Here is a 24,106-nt window from a genome sequence, read left to right as displayed (position 1 = left end):
AGGGCCAAAGGGCCTGTACTGTGCTGTAATGTTCTATATCCTATGTTCTAAAGTGTATAAGCCAAGGTAGAGCTGCCAGTAAACTTGTAAGATTTATCTTTATAGCACACTGTATGTCTTGCAGTTGACTTCAGTGTAAATTGCCCTTCCACTCTTCAGTACTTAGCCATGGATCTATATTTTTGAAACAATTCAAGGCAATTGCAGACTGAATCGAACTGAGCCTTTCTTGTGAAAACGCATGTGAAGAATTTGTCTTTCTCAGTTCATCAGTCCCATATGCTTGATTTATTCATACTGAACTTGTGCTGCAGCTCTGTTCACCATCTGCTTAGCTTCAGCTTAAAGGCAAGCCAAGCAGCTTCTTTTTCACTAAGCTACTTTTACCTGAAATTTTGGTTTTTCAGTAAGGCAATCATGTACTGTGGGAAGATTTGTTTGGTCTCCCTTAATGTAAGCCCATGCATTTTTATATTGTTAGGTTAATGTACCTCAAAAGATTGTTGAAATACCACAACAACTGAAGTCTACAGTTCTTTGTGACCTCGTCTATTGAATTAGAAAATCCTACTAGATTCATTGAATCTTTATAAGTCAACCAACTAATTTGACTGAAACAGACTGCACTAGAATACGAAGTGTGAATGTGTGTGTGAGAGTGTGTTGTGCAATGTCCAATTATTCATTATGTGAAAGTAAATTTTAAATTTGCACTTTGTGAAAGTGGGTACTTGAAGTGTGCACTTGCCTAAAATATGTAACTACACGACAGAATCAATCACCCACAAAACACAGACATATATAAAAAAAATCAAGATCACCTCTTCAATAAGTCTGAAGCAGTGAGATTAATAAGTACCCTTTTCATGTCTTGAGCAACATTGTTCCAGCTGATGCTCAAGTGATAGATAATAGTTCCAAAACAGAAATAAAAACCATTCTGTACAATAATAATGAAATAAAAACCATTCTGTGCAATAGTAATGAGAAATAAATGTTTCACAGGGTGTTCATATTACTCAATAGTGTGATTTGGCAGCCGTGGCTAAATCTGCTATTCGTTGGATAACTGTTAAGGCTTCATTCCAAATACTAGTGAGGTCTAGACAAAATCAAATTTAATTTGTGACCCGTGTCTTTCAAATAGCCTTTTGAATATGGTTGGTCTGGTTGAATTCCTTTTGTCTTGATCTTAAGCATAAGTTTTTGTTAAAATGAAGAAAGAGTTTTCACTTTTGTAGCACCATTCACAACCACAGGATATTCCAGATTGCTCACAAACCAAGAAAGTACCTTTGAAGTATGGGCATTGTTGTAATGTAGGAAACTTGTGTAAGCTAAATTCCCTTTGTTGTTATTATGTGTCATCTCATCTCCATTTTCATCTGAGTAAGCAAGACCACTAATGAACAGTTTTCATGAAAAATTACATTAAATCATTGGATTCATCAATAAAAGTATAAAATATAATTTAATTTATTCAATCACCATAAATCAGTAACCTTGGACATATCAAGAATGTAATTTAGTTGGAAGAAAATCTTTTGCTGAAGCCAACTATACTTTAAAGTGAAAAGAAAGAAAGTTCTGAAGAGATGCAATCTCAGTTTTGTTTCCATCACTTTTCTGGAACTAGGAGAATTTTTTTCTTACTTATAGCAGAAGCTGAACTTAAGACAAAAAAATCAATGTGAATATGTTATTTTGCTTCATGTTGTTTTGTGGTGTACAGACACATGGAGATATTCGATTCTGTAATCAAAGCAGTTTTGTTGTTAGTGGCCCAGCAATTACTGTCAGAACCATCCAACAATTGAGTTTTGTTTTAGAATAAAGGCAGTTCAAGCGGAAACACCTTCTTAAATCTAGGGCTACTGTGATACAAATGGAAGGATATCCCTGATGAAACATCAAAAGAAAGAGTTTGCATTTATAAAGTACCCTCCCAGATCCTTAGGATAATTGCTTCACATCATTGAATTCCTTTTGGAGGTGCAGTCATTGTGTGATGCGAGGAATGTGTCAGCTAGTTTGTACACAACACAAATGTCAAAAATGCCAAATACTCATTTAATCTGTTGGTTGAGGGAGAAATCTTTGACGGGGGAACTTCTTTCTCTTCCTCACATAGTGCAAAGAGGGGCAGAATTCTCCCCCCAAAAATTCTAAGCGTCAAATTCGCGTGAAAGATGGAGTAATTCATGTTAGTTTTTTCAGTGTGAGTTCAGAGAAGAACCTCCCACACTCTGTGCATTGCAGAGGCCACCAACGTGAATATCATTAAATTTGAGGGGACAGGCTCTATTCCCGCTGAAGAGGCAGAAATTGGCTGAGCGAGTGACTGTGCATGTGCTGATCTGTCAGCGCTGAGATCAGCGCATGTGCAGTGGTCTCCCAATCGCTGGCCAGCCCCACAACGTCAGCTCTCCACACCCCCCCCCCCCCCACCACCCCCCCCACCCCCCGCCCCCCGCCCCCAACGCCTGGATTGCTGGCAGTCTGGACCTAAAACCTGGTGTTGTCAGACTTTTTACTGTGTTTACGCCAGTCCAACGCCGGCATACCCACATCACGTCTGGACCATTCCCAGCCCACCACTATCTCCAGCCCCACCCCCCACTCTGTAGTGCCAACCCCCCCAGCAAGCTGACTGACCCCATCCCCAAACCCCGCCCCCCAGCTCACCCTGATTAATGGTCTCCCTCCTTACCCCTTCAATCCCAACTGCAGAATGATAGTGGGACCCCGCTCCACCCCTCCTGATCAACCCTAGGCCCTGCTCCCCATCAGGCCCCTGGCTGCAGGCCCTTCCCCCATAGACCCTGTCCCCTTGGCACTGATGGACATTGCCAATGTGACCCCTGGGTATTTGCACTTTGCCCCTTGGGTAGTACCAGTGTGCCCAGGCTGGCACTGTCAGGGTGTCAATACCCAGGGGGAACCATCACCCCCCACGCCCCCCCCCCCCACCCCCCAAACCAACTCTACAGCCTGACTCCCTGGGAGGCCTCAGTTGCCCCCCCACCCCCCCCCCCTCACTTCAGCGGGGTCAGGCCATTAGCTCCCCGAAAGTAGGGTGTTAGTGTAATCCCCACTGGAGTGAAATATTCTGATGGGGTGGGAGCCTTTAGTCCCGGTCCACTAATTATATTCAAATAATATTAAAATGACCATTCAAATGTTCTCCCGGCCAATTTTCGGCACGGAGCAGACGGCGCAGCCCCTTGCAAATTGGCCGTCGTGGGATTCTCCCAGTCCACTGTGCTAAAGATAGGAGAATTGCAGTCATGACCTTTAATGTGCATACTGAAACAATCATGCAGGACATCGCATCTAAATGAAGGCACGTCAACCAGCACACCTTTAGTACTGCACAGAAGTGCCAGCTTAGATTTATCTGCTCAGTATCTGGAATAGAGCTCAAAACCAAACTTTCTGATGCAGAATTGCTACAAACTGAACCAATCATACTTACCTTAGTCAAACTGAATCACAACACTGCCACAAACATTTTTTAATGGAATACAGTGGTAAAGCAGATGTTAGCTATAATTCATTTCAGTAAATTCTGCATTTGTCAAGCAGTAAGATTATATGCTTCTTTGGCTGTTTCAAATAGATTTATAGAATATTACTGGCACTGAGGAGACCATTCATCCCATCATATATGTGCATGCTTTCTGCAAGAGCAATTCAGTGGGTCCCATCCCTCTGCCCTTTGCCCCAGTCCAGAAAATGTCCTCTTTTCAGGTGTTTATCCAATTCCCATTTGAAAGCCAATAGTCTGCCTCTACCAACCTCTCAGGCAGTACATTCCAGATCTGGAGCATATTTTGCATAAAATGTTCAACCAATCACCTTAAATTGGTGTCCTCTGGTTCTCAACTCTTCCGCCAATGGAAATTATTTCACTCTATCTACTTTGTCTCTGCCCCTCATGATTTTGAACATTTCTATCAGATCCCTTTTCCATTTTCCCTTCCCTAAATATGACTATAGCTTTCCAACCTGCACAAGTAAGTTTCTCACCCTTAGAACAACTGAGCACAAAGTTTCTCATCCTTAGAACTATTCTTCTAATTTTTTTTCTACACTCTCTGGAAAACCTTCACATTCTTCCTAAAATGTGGTGCCCAGATTTGGACACAATACTACATTTGAGTCTGAACCAATGTTTTATAAAAGCTCACCATAACTTTCTTGCTTTTATGCCTCTCCATAAAAAGCCCAAACTCCCATATAACTTTTTAACCACTTTCTCAACTTGCCTTGTCACTTTAAAAAACAAAGCACACATACCCCAACATCTCTGTGTTCTTGCACTCCATTTGGAAGTAAGCACTTTATTTCGTATTGCCTCTCTTCGTTCTTCTTAGCAAAATTTGTCACTTCACACTTCTCTGCATTAAATTTCAACTGTCACATGTCTAGTCCACCAGGCAAACTATGTCATCTTGAAGTCTCTGACTATACTTGTCATAATTCGTAACATTCACAACATTTGTGTGACCTGCAGATTTTGAAATTGTGCCCTCCACACCTATATCTCTAAGTCTCTTTGCCTCTAAAGAAAGCAAAGATCCAAGTGTCAGCTCCAGGGAAATCCCCTTTGTCTATATTCCTCCAAGCTGAAAAACAATTGTTCACCACATCTCTGTTTCCTGTCACTCAGTTAATTTTTTACCCCTCCTGCCACTATCCCTTTTATTCCATGGGTTTCAGCTTCACTGGAAAGTCTATTCTGTGACATATTTATCAAAATCCAAAGAAACATCAGCAATATTACCCTCATCGACTCTCTCAGTTGCAAAAAACTCAAATCAGTTTAGTATTTTTCACCCTGCCTTGGACTTCTGAACCCCCTGAGTGCCCATTCATGAAATATATGTTCATTTATTTCCAATTTGTTATTTGCTTTGAGTTTCTCCTCTGGACAAAAAACACAGGGGGGTGGAGGGTGATTATCCAGCCCCATTTGCAGCTGACACAAATCCCTACATGGCAGGAAACTCTTGTGAAAGAGCCATAACAGGCTTTGCATTGGGGAGATCTCAGCTGAAGATCTTCTTTGCTCCCTTCATCAGGTTCATGCCTAGTGAGGGTGTGAAACTACTCAAACTATTCAAACCATGGCAGAGCAGCGTCCTGGCACTGCCAGGTTGGCACAGCCTAGTGGCCTAAAGGGAAGGTGCCTATTGACAACCCCATTGTGGGGGCTTGCTTCACAGAGCGTATAGGGGATTGGGCTGCTGATGCTCTGATGCTGGCGACTGAGGGGTAAGCAGACGATGCTCCAAAGAAGAGTTGGCCTTGCTGTTGTCTTTAAGCTCCACCCCTCACAATGATGGTGCAAGACACAGCCCCTTGCTTTAAAATGGCAAAGTGTTGTATGACCTGGAGATAAAACATGCAAATTTCCCAGAGATGCAGGCCATTTTTGGGGAAAATTCTGCCCACAGTCTGAATTTTTATAGGTACAAAAACACTTGTATTTATTTAGTGTCTTATATTCCAAAACAAATTTTGCAGTGCTTTCATTGTTGTAATGCAGGCAACCATAACAGATAATCTACTCAAAGTAATACACCAAGCAAGAAATGAGAGAAATAAACAGATAATTGTTTTTGGTGGTGGTGGTGGAAGGCACAAGCACAAGTGAATTCCCTGTTCACCTTGGAAGGGTAACAAGGATCTTTTACATCCACCTGAATAGACAGATGAACATCTCATCCAGAAACCAGGAGCTCTGAGAGTACATCATTGCTATAGTCCAGAAGTTGAAGTGCCAGCTGGACACTTTGCTCAAATCCTGAAGTAAACCTTGAATTCACAACTATATGACTCAGTGCCAAGAGCCAAACAGATATTATTAAAATTCATTGCCAGACATTTAATTACATTCCATTTAGGTTATTTACTTTTGTAAATTATTTCATTATCAAATCAAGAGTTAATATGATTCAGTGGTAATTGATCAATTACTGCTATTAATAATTAATGAACACGTTAGATGGATGCGAACTGCAGAAAGACAACAGTTTTGCAGCAGATTCTCCATATGTTGGGAAAAAATGGGTCAAACTACGCTTCACATTTTCATGAAAAATGCTACTGATCATTTAATTGTTAAATTTCCCCATTAATGATTGACGTCCAAATCTGATTCAATTAATTAATGGGCTGCTTGGACTAAACTCACATTGGCCACTTTCATGAATTTTTGTCCTTTTTGGCACCTCTGAACCATTACTCAAGCACTCCTCTATTTGGACGTTACCACAAAATTCAACTGTGTAATGACTGTCATGAATCACAGCTGCCAAGCCAGCGCACTGTTTTATTTGGCATATACAATAGGATATTAACACAAGAGTTAACTTGGAGACTTGTTTCATATTTTCTGCTTCAGCCTTTGCAGGCAGTTTCCAAACGTATCTATTTTCAACATCCTGCAGGGAAGGAGGCAAACACTTGCCCTCACTTTATGGTTTTTTAAGGCCTCCTCCATCCAGCTTGTTTTCTTTCCTCAACATCTGTCTTAGATCTTTTCAAACATTACTGCCTGCTCATTGCCTTCAGGCAGTTGCTGCCATGTAATATGAATTGTGCTTTACTGAAGAGAGGAATTAAAGCCTGATGTAACACTTAAATAAAGGGTGTTAAGGTATAGATTTTGTTCCATGTGTAGTAAATTGATGAATAGTGTGTTATATGAGATTCAAGCACACAGACTGCATAAAAGTTAAAAAACAGGGCTCCTTTATTCCACTGGCATCAAATCTTTATAAACATTGAGCAAAAAGCTTAACTCAAAAAATGAACTATTTTTCAATTGACCTCTGCTGCCAACACTCCATATCCACCAGGATAGCTGTTGACAGCTTAATTCCCAATTTCCAAACAGACGGGTAACAGAGTTCACTTCTTGGAGCTCCCTTTACTAATTCTCTGTCACTGCATAAGTCAGGCTACCTCCTTCTCCTCGTGACTTCTCAGGGGTTCTGTCCAGGCGGTTTACCTAGGTCTCCAGTAGTTCTGTGTCTACCTTAATTCCCCTTCCTCATTATCTAGCCACCGTCAGAGGCTTCAGGCTATCATATTTATGGCCTTGGCTCTTACTACACTGCAACTCACACATCCTGGGCATCTGTTTCTTTTTGTTGCTGCTGTCCTCCTCCCTCTTTCCTCAGGGCTTTTGATTCCAGCTCTTCTTCAGCTCATGCTTCAGGGTCTGCCTTACCGTTCGTTAAGCCCATGCTCTGGAGTTCCAGTTCCATCTCCAGTCTGCTGACAGCGTCACTTCTTGACCTAAGGTGGGCCCAATGAGCCGACCAATTCTCTTTCCTGAATGCCCTTCTGGGCTGGTGACCTCTGCTAGCGTCAACTCAGTGCTCCGCAAGGAATTCCCTGTAATGAGTGGAGCATCTGGCCTCCCACCCAAGTTGGAACGTTGAGAGCCTGCTCAACTTTCCCCACTACAAATGCACCAGGATAAAAGTTTCACTGCATGTCTTATGTTCTGGTAAAAAAAATACTTGAATGTCAAGTATATTTGTATAAAAGGGTCTGACCTTATCAAATGACCACAATACTAACTGCCCCCACCACCCCATAATGTCCATCTTTCAGCTTAGCAAAAGTGGAGAAATCTATGTATCATATGTAAAATGGCCTACTAATCACTGTTACGCACCAGCAAGCAGGAAGCTTGATTTTAATATGGTCAGATTCATATGTTGTTGTTACAATGCAGAGGAAAATAGCGGGGAATTGAGAACCTGATAGAGGATGAGAGATATGCAGAGCATGACATGGATGAGAATAATGCTGTGAGACTAAGACTAGGAAATTAGGAGATCAGAGACACTGGAGGAGTCCAGGAGACTAAGATCTAAAAAAGGTAGCCGATGGATAAAATGAAAAAGTAAAGGTCAAAGACTAGTAACATGGCAGAGGAACTGGGGCAAGACTATTTCATTGCATTCCACAGATGAGATGAGTAACAGTTACCACAATAATAAAATCTTCCTTCAATCCGAAACAAACTTAAAAATTCTGGCCTTCAGCGTATTTATGTTGGTTAGTAAAGTATATCAAAACATATTGCATGTAGATATTTAAATATTGGGAAAAGACAACTTATTTCTCTGAACTAAAATAAAATGTATTCTTAAATGGCTCATTGAATAGCTCGGTGAAGTACGAGTCACATAGATCAGCCAGGGGATGATTCATTCTTCAGTCTGCCCCAGTCTGGACAATAGTGTGAATATTCTCATTGGTAATAGTGTTTTTAGGTTAGGGAGAAAATTAGAAAAATCAGGTGATATTTTTCCTTCTGTTTGGTATCTGGGATTTTTAAAAATTCATTTATGGGATGAGAATGTCGCTAGCTTGTCCCCAAATGCTCTCTTGTTTTCGAGGGCATTTGAGAGTCAACCACGTTGCTGTGGATCTGAGGTCGCATGTAGGCTAGACTAAATAAGAGTGCTAGATTTCCTTCCCTAAAGGGCATTAGTGAGCCAGGTGGGTTTTTCTGACAAGCAACAATGATTTCATGGTTACCATTAGACTTTTAATTGCAGACTTGTACTGAATTCAAATTTCACCATCATCTGCTGTGGCAGGATTTGAGCCAAGGTCCCCATATCTTGCTGTTGGCCTCTGGATTACTAGGTCAGTGACAGTACTGCTAGGCCGTTGCCTCCCCACTTGATCTATGTTGAAAAGCTTGCACAGATGGGTTTTAACCCAAAAAACTTTTGAGAGAACAGGTTACACATTCACCTGAAACAACAGTATGGGTCCTTCTTTGGAGCAAAAAAAGTAAAGGGATGGGATTTAGTAGAGTTGTTCAAATTTGCTGAATTGTTACAGAATAACTAGGGAGAAATGGCTTACACTAGCAGACAAGTTAATAACTAGAGCACATAGCATCAAGGTAATTGAGAAAAGAACCAGTGGGGAAGATGAGGATCAGTTTCGTTTGCAGCGAGCTATTATGATCCAGAATGCACAATCTGAAAGGGGGGGTGGTGGTGTCATCAGGTGTCTGTATTAACATTCAAAAAGGAATTGGGTAAGTACTTGAAGAGGGAAAGAGCGTAGATCTAATTGGATAGTTCTACTAAAGAGCCAGTATGGACCTGAGGGACAAAATGACCTGCTTCTTTGCTGCATGGCTCTAGAACAGCAATAGCTAGTAGCAGGTGGGAGCAAACATGACCAGCCGACTCTAAAACAAATGTTCATTGGTAAAGGTGAGGAAGCTTGGAAAGCAGGTTTCAATGTAGGGAAGGGTAGATCTGTGGTGTGTGAGGCTGAGGCTTTCCTGGCAGGCCCTGAAGAAGCACTGGTGATGACTGGCAGTAAGTAATATGGAGGCTTGAGGTCCATACTCACTCTAAGGTGAGAGTGACTGTGTTCACAAACACCGTTGCTGACACAGTGATGCTTCACCTGGATTTAAGGGGAGTTCTGGAAATGGTTGCTAACTAAATTATCAGTTAAGTATTTGCAAATGTAGCAGATCCATCTATGATAGAAACAGATCCCATCTGGTTATAATTTTAAATCACCCTCTGAATATTTTTTCTCTTTTTGGTCTGTTTTCCAGATATTGATGAATGTAGAACCATCCTTGGTGCCTGTGATGGAGGCGAGTGCACTAATACTGTTGGCAGCTATTACTGTACCTGTCCCCGTGGCTATGTAACATCTACAGATGGTTCTCGGTGCATCGGTAAGTAAAAAAATACGCAGACCTGAAAGATATCTGTTCTAAAAGTGAAAACAAAGATCTGCCAAGTATAATAAAAATCCATCATACTGTTGTTCTGTTTGCTTTGGGCAGCTTTCTCAGACAGTGTTTTGTCAACGAAATACTCCTATATAAATTACTCAAAGGAATGTTCTGAGAGATACCTCCTGTCACAAGTTGGTTTAATCTGTTGTTTAAGTTAAAATTATAGAATTGGAATAGGCAATAATTTAAACGGAGAGAATGTTAATGAAATTTTTGTAAAATGTTAGTTATGTAAGATCAAATCATATATTCTTGCCATATTATGGATAATCTATTTTCATCATCAACTTCTTATTGCAAATCCTTTATTCTAGACTTTTCATTGTTATATTTGTGTGAAGAAAGTCAGTTACATCTCTTTTAACAAAGCTTTGCATTTTACAAGGCTTCTAATGATAATAAGAGAATTGAGGGGGGTTGCTAGGAGCTTTGGGAAGTGGTCTGCAGCATAGCCTGTGGTGGGGCTGTAAATGGCAGACTTCATCTTCAGGATTTCTGTGTTTGTGCTAAATCCTGAAGTTACTTTTAGTTTCAGAGCAGTAACAACTGCAAATGATGGTTTGCCAGCAAAAACCCTGTAAAAAGCCTGGTTCTTTGTGACATGAGTTTTCCCTGCCCTGCCTCAAATTTTATTTCGGCATCCTGTTCTTAAGGTACCAGTTGTTGTAGTGTGACAGTTCCATGGTACTCTCTGGAGCCTTTTCATCTGTATGACCTTGAACATAAGAACATAAGAAATAGGAGCAGGAGTAGGCCATCTAGCCCTTCGAGCCTGCCCTGCCATTCAATAAGATCATGGCTGATCTGTCTTGGCTCAGTTCCACATTCCCGCCCCCTCCCCATAACCCTTAATGCCCTCTCTTATCAAAAACCCATCAAGCTGCGTCTTAAAAATATTTAGCGAGGTAGACTCCACCACTTCAACGGGCAGAGAATTCCAGAGATTCACCACCCTTTGAGCGGAGAAGTTCTTCCTCAACTCCGTTCTAAACCGCCCCCCCTTTATCTTGAGGCTGTGCCCCCTAGTCCTACTGTCCTTTCTGAGCGGGAAGAGTCTCTCCACCTCTATCCTATCCAGCCCATTCATCATCTTATATGTCTCAATGAGATCTCCCCTCATTCTTCTAAACTCTAACGAGTACAAGCCCAGTTTATTCAGCCTCTCCTCATAGCTCAACCCCTTCAACTCCGGCATCAGCCTAGTAAACCTCCTCTGCACTCCCTCCAAGGCCAAAATATCCTTGCGTAAGTACGGCGCCCAAAACTGCACACAGTACTCCAGCTGCGGCCTCACCAATTCCCTATACAGCCGCAGCAAGATCTCCCTACTTTTATATTCAATCCCCCTCGCTATGAAGGCCAGCATCCCATTAGCCTTCCTGACCACCTGCAGCACCTGCAGGCTGGGTTTTTGCGACTCATGCACAAGGACCCCTAGGTCCCTCTGCACTGTCGCCTGCTGCAGTTTTTCTCTACGTAAGTAATAATCCTTCCTACCATTATTCCTACCAAAGTGGACCACCTCGCACTTACCAACATTAAATTCCATTTGCCAGTTCCTGGCCCATTCGCCCAGCCTATCTAAACAATGAGTGTTGACAAAGGAGTTGCTAAAACATATCCTATACATATGTTTTGTTTCGGTCTTCACGGAGGAGGACGTGAATAATTTGCCAGATGTTAGAGATGTAAAGGTGGTAGGACTGGAGGGTCTCGATGACATTACTGTTACTAGAGAGGTGGTGCTCGACAGACTGGAGGGGCTGATTGTGGACAAGTCCCCAGGACCGGATGGAATGCATCTGAGGGTCCTGAAAGAAATGGCGGAGGTGATAGTGGATGCCTTGGTGGTTATTTTCCAGACGTCGCTGGATTCCGGGGAAGTGCCGGAAGATTGGAAAACGACTAATGTTACGCTGTTGTTTAAGAAGGGTGCCAGGCAAAAGGTGGGGAATTATAGGCCTGTTAGTTTAACGTCTGTTGTAGGTAAAATGTTAGAATCCGTCATCAAGGAGGAAATAGCGAGACGTCTTGAGGGGAACTGCTTGATAGAGCAGACGCAGCACGGTTTCCTTAAAGGGAAGTCGTGTCTGACAAATTTACTGGAGTTCTATGAGGATGTGTCTAGGGCGGTGGATAGAGGAGAGCCAGTGGATGTGGCCTTTCTGGATTTTCAGAAGGCGTTTGACAAGGTACCTCACAAGAGGTTATTACAGAAGGTCAGGGGGCATGGAGTTGGGGGTAGGGTGTTAGCGTGGATAGAGGACTGGTTGTCAAATAGGAGGCAGAGAGTGGGGGTCAATGGGTGCTATTTGGATTGGCGGTTGGTGACTAGTGGAGTGCCCCAGGGGTCGGTGCTGGGGCCTCAGCTATTTACCATTTATATAGATGATCTGGAGGAGGGAACCGAGTGTAGGGTGTCGAAATTTGCTGATGACACCAAAATTGGTGGAAAGGCAAATTGTGCAGAGGGTGGTGAGAGTCTACAGAAGGATCTAGATAGGCTGGGCAAATGGGCCAGGAAATGGCAAATGGAATTTAATGTTGGCAAGTGCAAGGTGGTCCACTTTGGTAGGAATAATGGTAGGAAGGATTATTACTTACGTGGAGAAAAACTGCAGCAGGCGACGATGCAGAGGGACCTCGGGGTCCTTGTGCATGAGTTGCAAAAACCCAGCTTGCAGGTGCAGCAGGTGGTCAGGAAGGCGAATGGGATGCTGGCCTTCATCGCGAGGGGGATTGAATATAAAAGTAGGGAGGTCTTGCTGCGGCTGTATAGGGCATTGGTGAGGCCGCAGCTGGAGTACTGTGCGCAGTTTTGGGCGCCGTATTTACGCAAGGATATTTTAGCCTTGGAGGGAGTGCAGAGGAGGTTTACTAGGCTGATGCTGGAGTTGAGGGGGTTGAGCTATGAGGAGAGGCTGAATAGATTAGGCTTGTACTCGTTAGAGTTTAGAAGAATGAGGGGAGATCTCATTGAGACGTATAAGATGATGAATGGGATGGATAGGATAGAGGTGGAGAGACTCTTCCCGCTCAGAAAGGATAGTAGGACTAGGGGGCATAGCCTCAAGATAAAGGGGGGGGGTGGTTTAGAACAGAGTTGAGGAGGAACTTCTTCACTCAAAGGGTGGTGAATCTCTGGAATTCTCTGCCTGTTGAAGTGGTGGAGGCTGCCTCGCTAAATATTTTTAAGACGCGGGTTGATGGGTTTTTGATGAGAGAGGGGATTAAGGGTTATGGGGAGAGGGCGGGAATGTGGAACTGAGCCACGACAGATCAGCCATGATCTTATTGAATGGCGGGGCAGGCTCGAAGGGCTAGTTGGCCTACTCCTGCTCCTATTTCTTATGTTCTTATACTTTGCACTCGAGCCCAATTCTATCCTCATTTATGTCCACAAACATTCATCTTCCAGTCAGGGGTTATTGAATGTCAGTCAAGAGGTAAATGCTGATTAGCTATGGGGCAGAAAAGTTACACCAACAGAAACATCCAATCAGATCAACTCACTCAACACAGAGTGGGTTTTTGACTCAAGATTATCTGGCGTCTGTGGTTGAGCTGATTATCTTTAAGAACTGAGTCCTGGAAGAACACATGATTTGATTCTTTATTGTTTATTGGCAGGATTGGACTAATAATGATGTAAATGGACTAGGGAAACCATTGATGGATTGATAGGAGTCTGTTCATGCAGGATAAATATGAATTTGGATCAACGGAATTAAGTGAAGGTTTTTTCTTCTGCCCTTGACATTCAGTTTTAAAAGATTGACGCACACCAGGGTTAAAACATATCTTTTGCTTGTTCATCACTCCAGTGAGGGAAGATGGTAGTGTAATGGCATTGTCACTGGACTAGTAAACCAGAGACCCAGGGTAATGCTCTGGGGACCCGGTTTCAATTCCCCAAACTTAAAATTTGAATTCAATGCAAATCTGAAATTAAAAATCTGATGATGATGATTGTCGGTTTACTAATGTCCTTTAAGGAAGGAAACCTGTTGTCTTCACCCTAGTCTGATATATGACTCAGGATCCACAGCATTGTGGTTAATTGTCCTCTGAAATGGCCTAGTTCAATTCAATGACAATTAGGAATGGGCAATAATTAGTGGCTCAGTCAGCAATGTCCACATCTGTACAAATAAAACAAATATTCATATTTGTACGTGTCAGCCAACCTTTTCAATTCAATGTGGAGACCTGAAAGCACTACAAATTTATATGCAGCTTGATTAGTTTAATTCCATTGGAAATAGAGATTTTTCAAACAAAAATCATAATATTAACAGAACAAGGATTCTATTTGCATTTGCATTACCAGAACGAGGTAATGTTTTGACACATACTGCAAGTGAATGACATTTGATAGTCTAGATTCTGTTTCGTTTTGGATTCTATTCAAATGAACCCCCAGCCAGCAATGATGTTGTACTAATTGTGCTACTCTCTGCGTGGACTAGCTCGGTGTTTCTTTCAGTTCTTTTAGAAGCAGTAATTAATATGAGCTGGAAATCTCTTGAATTCAGTCCAGATCAACAGCCTTTATGCCACTGGGGCTGAACTGAAAACAGAAGCTTATTTCTGAGAGTAAAGAATGTTTTCTTCCACTATGGGTTTTGTGGTAATGGGAACTAAATAACAACTTACTATCATACCCTGCCAGAATAAAGATAATTGGTTTATGCAGTGTAAACATAGGAGAGATCACGATCAGACTAAGCCTGTATTACAGAACAATCATCATGGGCAATCCAGACTGTTAAGATTAAATCTGACAGCACAGCTTGGCATAGGTGCGAGTCTATGATAAAGCAGTTCCATTGTGTCTGGCAGTTTGGAGTATCACATCAAGAGGTAATTTTCCATTACTGGAGGCAATGCATGGTCAAAAGAAATGTAGATGGCTGTTGGATGCTGCAGGATTTTTTTTCCCCCCCTTCAGTAGCCATGGCAAGCTTTTTACATTACTGGCCTGTCTAGACAGTGAATGAAGGTGAACAATTCAACAGTAGTGTCTTTGCATCTTGAGACCAATCCCATCCTCAACCGCCATTCAAATTTGTGAACCTCTGCAGAAGAATTGAATTAAACAATAGACAAATAATATCAAGGAAAACCCAATTATAGAGTAACGTCCCTGCTTCTATAAGAGTTTTTTCAGAGCTGGAAAGTGGGATTAGAATGAATAGCTAGCTCATTTTTGGCCACACTGACACAATAGGCTGAAAGAAAACTTTTGTGGTGCAATTTTCTGATTTTATGATAAAGGAAATCACAATGAAGGGATTTCATTGGACTAGAGATATGATGTAATGCAAATTAAACTGGCCGTATTTGTCAAAGTGATGACATAAAATAGAAGTGACAACATATCAGACAATTTTCCTCAAATGGCTAGCTTAGTCATCAGGTCCATACTGCAATGATTTGATGTCAATTTTTTAAATGTCTATATTTTCACAAAAATTACCTTCAGTATAGGTCCTGTGATTATTATAAGATCTCCACATGCTGTGCAGATGTTTATTCAGTTTCAACTTTTCAGTAATTTGGATTTTTTTTTGTGCTCAGCAAAGTGCAAAGTATCTTTGGGAATTTTGCCACACAGTGATCACAACTGTGTGGAGTCAGGGTAGGTCTCACTGAAGCTGCTGAAGAAGCATGAGTAAAGCAGCCCAAGCATTTGCAGCAATCACAACTTTTTCGCAGAAGATTACTGCAGCCTATGTAAAGTCTTTCATTAATGTCCAATGGGCTCAATGCTTATTTCAAGTAGCCACCCAGATAATAAAAGAATGAGCAGGATGCAGTAGTCAGAATGCACATGTACAGTGGGAGGACTAACAAAACAAGGAAATATGCAATGAATGGTCAGACCCCAGGAAGTAGAGAGGATCAGAGGGACCTTGGTGTGCACATCCATGGATCATTGAAGATAGCAAGACAGGAGGATAACATGGTTAAGAAGGTATATGTGATACTTGTGTTATTAACTGAGACTTTAAATATAATGGTTAGTACTGCTACCTCACAGCGCCAAGGACCACAGGTTCAAATCCAGCCTTGAGTGACTTATTGTGTGGAGTTTGCACATTCTCCCTATGTCTGGGCTTCCTCCAGGTGCTGCAGGTTCCCCCCAAAATGTGCAGGTTAGGTTGATTGGCCGTGCTAAATTGCCTCTTAGTGTCATGGGTATTAGCAGGCTAAACAGGTGAGAGTAATCACAACAGGGCCAGGGTGACATTGTTGTTAGTGCAGGCTCAATGGGCCATTTGGCCTCCTTCTGCACTGTAGGGATTCCATTCTTATATGATTCTATAAGACCAGGGAGGTTATGATGAAGCTGTATAAAACGCTAGTTAGACTACAGCTGGAGTACTGTGTACAGTTCTGGTCATCACATTATAGGAAGGAAATGATTGCATTAGAGAGAGTGCAGAGGAAATTCAGCAGGATGTTGCCTGGGCTGAGTGTTTCAGCTATCAGGAGAGAATGGATAGGCTGACTTTGTTTTCCTTGGAGCAGAGAAAGCTGAAGGGAGACCTGAAGGGCATTGTTAGGGTAGATAAAAAAGAACTTTTTCTCCTTAGCTGTGAGCTCAATAACTAGGAGACATAGATTTAAATTAAGGGGCAGGAGGTATACAGGAAATGTGAGAAAAGATGTTTCTGCCAGGAGAGTAATGGGAATCTGGGACCCATTGTCTGGAAGGGTGGTAGAGGTGGGAACTCTCACATTTAAGAAGCACTTGAAATACCATAGCATACAAGGCATGGACCAAGTTTTGGAAAATGGGATTAGAACAGATAGGTGCTTGATGGTAGGAGCAGACATGATGGACCAAAGAGCCTCTTTCCATGCTTTAAAATTCTATTACTGACTCTAGTGGGCACAGGTTACTTCACTGCTAAATGTGTTGGCAGTATGCCCATTTTACACCTAAAAAATTAATGCAACAATGTTTGTCCCAAATTTGTCTTGCAGTAGACTTTACATATTAGTGCTCCTGGCACAGGATGTTGATCAGTGGTCATTCATATTGAAAACTGGTATATCGAGACTTATGCATTTCATATGATTTCCAAGCATTCATCTTAATAGACGGAAAATCTGAATTTTCAATATGTGCTACCAATGCATGAAGATCTGAGCAGGGAGTGTTAATTTGCAAAATCTACCCCATCTGCTTTACCCTCAGAAGAATAATTTTTGTACACCAGTATTATATTTCCATTTTCCACATCAGACGTTTTCATAGCCTTTGTGAATGAAGCTGCCAATTCACTGACAATGTGTCTTTAATTATGAGATGTTTTGCATTGTGGACTTATGCCCACTAGAAATAGAAACAACCGCTTAGTTTTTCTTAAACATTGGATTATTTCAGTTAGCGGAAAGAGTATGTTTTCATCATCTTCTTCTTCTCTCTTTCCTCATGCCATTTTTCTTTCCTTCATTGGCATGTCTGATAATTCTCTTTCTCTTATTTTCCTTCTCTGTTTTTATTAAACTTTACTGTGAGGCCTGCTTCTCTTTCAGTTTTCTGTGGATGAAGGGTAGCCATCCAAAATATCTTAACCTGTCTTTTCTCTTCATAGATACTAACTGATGTACTGTACTTTCCAGCATTGTGTTTTTTTTTATATTTCAGATTCCCATCAATTTCCATTTCTTTCACTTTTGTTTTCTTTTGTCAATTATCCCATTAAATTAGACTGAATATGAAAGTAGTTCACAGAAACAAAAGCATATTTTGTCAGCCCACTGCACCATTAAGTTCAGTGTGCTATGCAATATTTCCCTGTATTATTTTGGTCAAATTTTTGACTAACTTTTTTTTAAGCATTCTCTTTATGCAAGCATCATTAAATTATATGAAGAATTATAGACTATCTACAGTACAGAAGGAGGCCATTTGCCCTGTCAAAACTGTATTGGCTCCCTGAAACAGCAATTTAGCTTGTCCCACTCCTCTGAGAAGTCAAGGCAGCAAGAAGCAAGAAAAGGTCATGCACACCATCAAACTTTTTTTGTATGAAAAATGGATGGCGTGGTGGCACAATGGTTAGCACTGCTGTCTTACAGTGCCAGGGACCTGGGATCAATTCTGGCCATGGGTAACTGTCTGTGGGGAGTTTTCATATTCTCCCCATGTCTGCATGGCTTTCCTCCAGGTGCTCCGGTTTCCTCGCACTGTCCAAAGATGTGCAGGTTAGGTTGAAGGGTCATATTAAATTGTCCCTTTTTATTTCAAGATGTGTTTGTTAGGGGGAATTGTAGAGGTAAATAAGTGGGGTTACGGAGATGCTCTGTCGGAGAGATGGTGCAGACTTGATAGGCCGAATGGCCGGCTTTTGTCCTGTAGGGACTCCATGATTCTTTGAATACAATGTCAAAAGGGAACTCTAAATTATATAATTTTGAGGTAACTTGAAAGTGTTTTTGTGAAAGTAATTGTGAACGTATGTCAGAGAATCCGGGCAATAATTTGATGCTTACCGCTAATTGGGAGGGAACTAAGCCAGGCTAAGTAATGGTGATGATAGACCAACCGGGTCTACCATCTGACTTCACTAGTGTCCATTAGGGAGGGAAATCTGCCATCCTAACCTTGTCAAGCTCTCATACACAGCAATGTGGTTATACTTTAACTGTCCTCTGAAATTGCCTGGCAATCCACTCGAATATATCAAACTGCTATGGAAAACTCAAATAAGAATAAAACAGGACAGTTCACCCAGCATCAATATGACATGGACTATCCAGTCCAGCTGAGCTTAACCTCCTCACTAACTTCTGGGGACTTGTACCAAAATTGAGAGAGTCATCCAACAGACAAGGTAAGCAATAACCTGCCATAATCACGCTCACAGAATCATATCAGAGCCAATGTACCAGACTCCTCCACCATCATACCTATATGTCCTGTCCAAACAGCAGGGCAAACTGATCAAAGGTAAGATTACTGTGGTATGCAGTTGGGAGGGAATTGCCCTGGGACTTCTCAGCATTGACTCTAGACCTCAAGTTGTCTCATAGCAACAGGTTGACATAGACAAAGAAACCTCCAGCTGATTGTGACCTACTGCACCCCCCTCAGCTAATAAATAATTCTCCTTGTTGAACACCACTTAGAAGAGGTACTGAAGATAATAAAAACACGGAATATATACATTGTAGGGTCTTAAATACCTATCGCCAAACTTGGCTCAGTAGCACTAGTACCGACTGTGCCAGCCAGATCCTGGAGGACATAGCTGCTAGACTAGGCTTGCAGCAAGTGGCAAGAGAGCCGACAAAAGGAAAAATATTACTTTAACTCATCTACCTGTCACAGATGCATCTGTCAATAACATTACTGGTACGAATGTCCACCACATGGTCCTTGTGCAGATGAAGTCACATCTTCATAATAAGAACATCCTCCAAAATGTCAGGCACTATAACTGTGCTAAATGGGAATCATTCAGAAGAGATCCAGGAGGCTCAAAACGGATCATCTGCATTGTGCGGTGGACCATCGGCAGCCACTGCAGGTATTAACCCGATAAACTACAACATACATCTACAACCATTGCTAAATAGTGGAGATAGCTTGCAGTTGACAGAACTAAGGGATCCCTCAACGAGTTGGTCAGATTAGAGCACTGCAGTCTTTCCTGCTTCAGTCATGAATGGTGGTGGATTATAAAATAAGTAATGGAAGGGAAGTCACAACCTGAATAATAGCGGAACCCATCCGTGACTGTTTGGTGTGTGCTATACCTGCGCAAATGTTTATCTTGTACTAGCGTAAATGTCTGTCTTGTACTGTTGTAAATACACTTACAAACTCTTTTAGCTCCATTCAAGTCTGCTTTTCATATCTGTCAATTTGATGTGAATAAGGTAACAGCATTGCAATGTTTAATCCTGCAGTAAAATATTGCAAGTGAAATGGTTCTTAATTTAAGTAGCTTCCAAATTGCGATAGGCAAGAACTGCATAATGGTAACCTGATCTTGGTAAACAATATTGAAATATTTCAGTTAATTTGCAATATAAAAGTTAATTTACATAATTGTTACATTTTTCACTTGCTTTATTCGAGCTCTACAATTTAATTGGCATTCCAGGATGAAGAATGTAACCCCTTGGGGCAGTCAGCTTTACACAAGTAGAGCTGTCTCCACAATCTGCATTATTTCATCGCAGCTCACAACCTCAGGCCATGGGTGACCTATTATGACCTGATGTGGAGGTGCCTGTTGATTAGCACTCTTTGCATACACGAATTTTGGAATGTTGGTCTGGGTTTTTTGTTTTTGTGCTTGGAGATTTCCAGAGGTAGTAGTTGTAGAGCATTGGTGCATTGTTGTGGAAATATGAGGGAATCAATTAGCATTGACCTGGTAGCCCATTCCATGCTTAATTGAATACAGAGGTTCAAACCTTTGCTCCGGGTCAAGTGTGCAGAGTTGGGAGAATCTCTAGCTCTATCAAACATGACTTAAAATGGGTGTTGGAAGGGTGTGGGGTAGAAGAAGAGTCAGGGTATGTGACCCCAGATAGAAATTGTCAATTTTTAATTACCAGGTGGTGCTCTGAAACCAAATTCAACATTGCCTGGTTGTTCATTCCCGCCCAAGTATTAGAAATGATCAGTAAGCTTGATCTTTTGTCTGTTCTTCTTTTGTACATTTAAAGGGACATTATGAAGGGAAGTTATGTTCCTTTTATAAGTGTAGGATCAAATCATGGGCAGCACGATGACACAATGATTAGCTCTGCAGCCTCACAGCACCAGGGATCTAGGTTCAACGCCAGCCTTGGGTGACTGTGTGGGGTTTGCACATTCTCCCCATGTCTGTGTGGGTTTGCGCTGGGTGCTCACGTTTCCTCCCACAGTCCAAAATGTGCAGGTTCGTTTTATTGGCCATGCAAATTGCCCCTTAGTATCCCAAAATGTGTAGGTTAGCGGGGTAAATACTTGGGGTTACGTGGACAGATCCTGGGCAAGATTTTCTGTTGGAGAGTTGGTGCAGACTCAGTGGGCTGAATGCCTGCTAAAACTGTTGGAATTCTATGCTTGTATGAAATCCAGCACTTTTCACCTTGTGTGTATTAACTTGGACATTAGAGATCATAGTAAAGATTCCTATATTACGAAAATAAGTGTTTTTTTAAAGATCAAGAACCTTGAAGACTGACTGATCATTTAAAACCATTATGAGCTTCAGCCTGTTCTTGTGCTAAGACTGCTTATGTTGAAAATACTATGCCGAATTCAGTTTAATAGAGGCAGTATAGATCATCTTGTAGGATACTTTGTTCAAGCCAGACTTCATTCCTCTCTTACTATCTTTTTAATAAGTTCGATTTGTCCAATGTTTAATCCACAAATTCCTTTACAACTCTTCCCTGAGGATCATAAAGGTTGTAAAAATGTTACCTCTGATTAGTTTATTCATCCAAGGTCACACTTGCTTTGTCAATGCTTCTGATCCAAGGGTTAGATAAATCTCAGCTAGTGTGACTGTGGCAGCATTAAAATAGTTGTAAAAAGACTCCTGCACCCACACCCTCTCTTTTCTTTCTCTGTGTACGGTATGCTTTGTCTATATAGCACACAAGAAACAATACTTTTCACTGTATACTAATATGTGTGACAAATATTAATCAAATCAAAATTCGGATCAGTTGAGTCCGGCTGGTGAGTATGTGTAGGCAGTGAGCAGGAGCAAGACGGATCTCACCTGTAGTGTTGCTCACAATTAATTGGCATTCAGTGTGTGATGCTCTTCAAGCACCACTCCAATGCTACAAGTGTGATAGGGTAGGATCTCCAGTTTCTACTCTGGTCCAGCATTGACTCCACCTCAGATTCCACAAATAGGCTTACTTACCTACAGGAGGCAGGGCTCTTGTCAATTAGAGTGTCAGAAGGACCTTGCCACTTTGTTAGAGGTGCTGGCTATTTTGGCTAAAGGTTTTCTAAAAATGCCTGAGCCTCTATGGGTCATGATCATATATTGAAGAGCCAGTATTGAGGTTCCCACTTCAACATTATTACAATAAGCACATCTGCATCATAATAGATTTTACTGGTGAAGGTTGTCATGTTATTTCTGCATGTAAAGGAGTGGCAACGCAGCGAATGTGGCTCCCACCCTAAATTCCACACCTCTCCCACTTGGTGTATGTCTTGAAACTGCTGGTTGAGACCCCAGATCTTTGGGACCTCAGTGTTTGCGCTTGTTGTCTGGTGGTGGTGACTGGTACCTGTGGAACCACACCCTAGCAACAGTTAGCACCTTTTGGAATGGGAAAAAATTCAATGGATCAGCATTAGCAAGTTTTGCTAATTCCTTCTGAAGTGCATTCATATAATATTGCAGCAGTGTGAAATAATGATCATCAGTGAGAATGGCAATTACATTAAGGCTTTACAGTTGCTGCTGCATTAAATCCTAGAATGGTTTACAGGTATAAATCAAATTCTTTAAAAATGTAAAAGGTTGGCCTGAGTTTAAGTAACAAGTTGAATAGGTATCATGTTCTAGGGTTTCACCCTAGTTCTCTGTCCTGATGAAAATAGCAGAAATGCACTAAAGTCCTAAGTCTTGCCCTGAACACAGGAATTCCCATTTTCATGCATGGATAGTTTACAGAGACATCTGGCCATTTAAATCACTGATGTGGGATTTTGATAGGCCAGGAGCGCGAAACCCAAAGTGTGCAGATTTGATCGGTTAAGAGCATGGTTTAAATTTATGAATTCATTTGGATAGCCAGGGTTTTTTTTTGGGGAGAAAAAGTATCCCTATGAATCTGGTCCCAAGTCACATTTTGGGTAGGTAAGTTGCACTTTGGAATTGTTATAAAATAGGCATAAATATACAGAAAAGGTCCATAGATATTACAGTCACGTTCATTGGGAAATGTTAACTGACCTGTCAGAATTAATTGTCAGAACTGTCAAAAGCATCTGTCAAAAGGACCTGTCAAAACTGTCAGAGGCACATGTCATAGGGAATGGGAAACTGGCAAGGCATTTACAAATCCTGCGCCTTAAATCTTTGAATAAAATGTCCAGCGTGTTAGAAAAGATGGTTCCTTGCTTTTTCCTCTGTCTTTTAACAGATCCTGAGGACTTCCATTAGGAAGGACTGGATTAGTGCTGCATGACTGATTATACAACCTTCCATTCTCGCAGTAGGGTGCCAGCCATTTTGCAGTTTTATTGACAGCTGCGTTGTTATAGACTCTTAGGTGTGGAGCTATGAATTCTAGCATTTATTGTTATTGGGAATTATGCATTTGAATGAAATGTTTGTTGTTAGAAGGCTTTATTTAGCTGAAGGAATGTAATTGTAGTAAATTGATTTTTTTGATTGGGTGTTTTTGTCAATATAGTGAAGTTTGCATTAGACAGTTCGATCTTTATTTTGTAGAACTTTGTCTTACCTCATCCCTGCATGGGTCCTGAAGTCTGTTCATTGTGGATACTGGTTAAGTTTAGCATGATGGGTGTCAGGGACAAGTGTGGTAGGTGATAGGGGATGGGTTGGCATGAATTGGTATTCAATTAGCATAGCAGCTATAAAGGCCAACAGGGGGCAGGTTCAGTGGCAGGGCAGAATTTGGCATGGAGGATCTCAGAGGTGATGGGGAATGGATGGTGGGGGGAATGAAGTAGCAAGGGTTGGGCTTAATGGGGCATGAGGAATGTACGTGGGATAGAGGTGTAATGGCTGGAGGGATATTTCATGCTTTGTTTAATAAACTTTGGACACATGATGGATCACTGAGGCAGGCTTCCAGCCAACCAACCTCCATACCCATTTTCTTCCCAGGTCACTTCCCCAACTTGTAATTCAAATATTCAAGATTCCCATTTTTTTTCCATATAGGAGATAGGAAAATGCATAGTTCCTTCAGGGAAATTTCACATTAACAGTGATCATTGCAAGCTGAAATATTGAATGCTCAGTGACACCAAATTCTGTCAGTAAGTAAAGCTTGGTATCTATAAAGAGTTTTGCCTTCAGTCAGTTTTCCCCTTTCCCCAACAGACATGTGTAAAATTCACAAGTTCTATTGAGAAGGTTGGACTGAGATGATACTACTATGAAAGGACTGGAGAATTTTTAAGATAATGTGCGGGACAGGCCTGAATTATTTTGCCTTCTAGGCATCAAATTGTATCAGGAATGTAATATGCGAAAATGAATTCCAGGGAAAGGGAAATTGCAAATATACTTCATAGAAATCCTACAGTAACAAAAGAGGCCATTTAGCCCATCGAATCTG

At 41.5% G+C, this 24,106-nt stretch overlaps 1 protein-coding gene across 1 annotated transcript in view; it reads left to right on the top strand.

Annotated features, from left to right (window-relative positions):
• fbn2 (fibrillin 2) overlaps positions 1-24,106 on the top strand; it is a 344,878-nt gene that overhangs the window by 138,253 nt on the left and 182,519 nt on the right. Inside the window, exon 8 of the mRNA XM_080188736.1 lies at positions 9,617-9,742. Coding sequence (XP_080044862.1) covers positions 9,617-9,742 — 126 coding nt within the window. The remainder of the gene's footprint in view (positions 1-9,616; positions 9,743-24,106) is intronic.

The sequence above is a fragment of the Carcharhinus amblyrhynchos genome, chromosome 5 (genome assembly GCF_965287045.1).
Source record: "Carcharhinus amblyrhynchos chromosome 5, sCarAmb.v2.hapA, whole genome shotgun sequence".
In the NCBI taxonomy this organism is placed as follows: domain Eukaryota; kingdom Metazoa; phylum Chordata; class Chondrichthyes; order Carcharhiniformes; family Carcharhinidae; genus Carcharhinus; species Carcharhinus amblyrhynchos.
The sequence above is the reverse complement of the archived record's forward strand: the minus strand, read 5'-3'. Positions and strand labels throughout refer to the sequence as shown.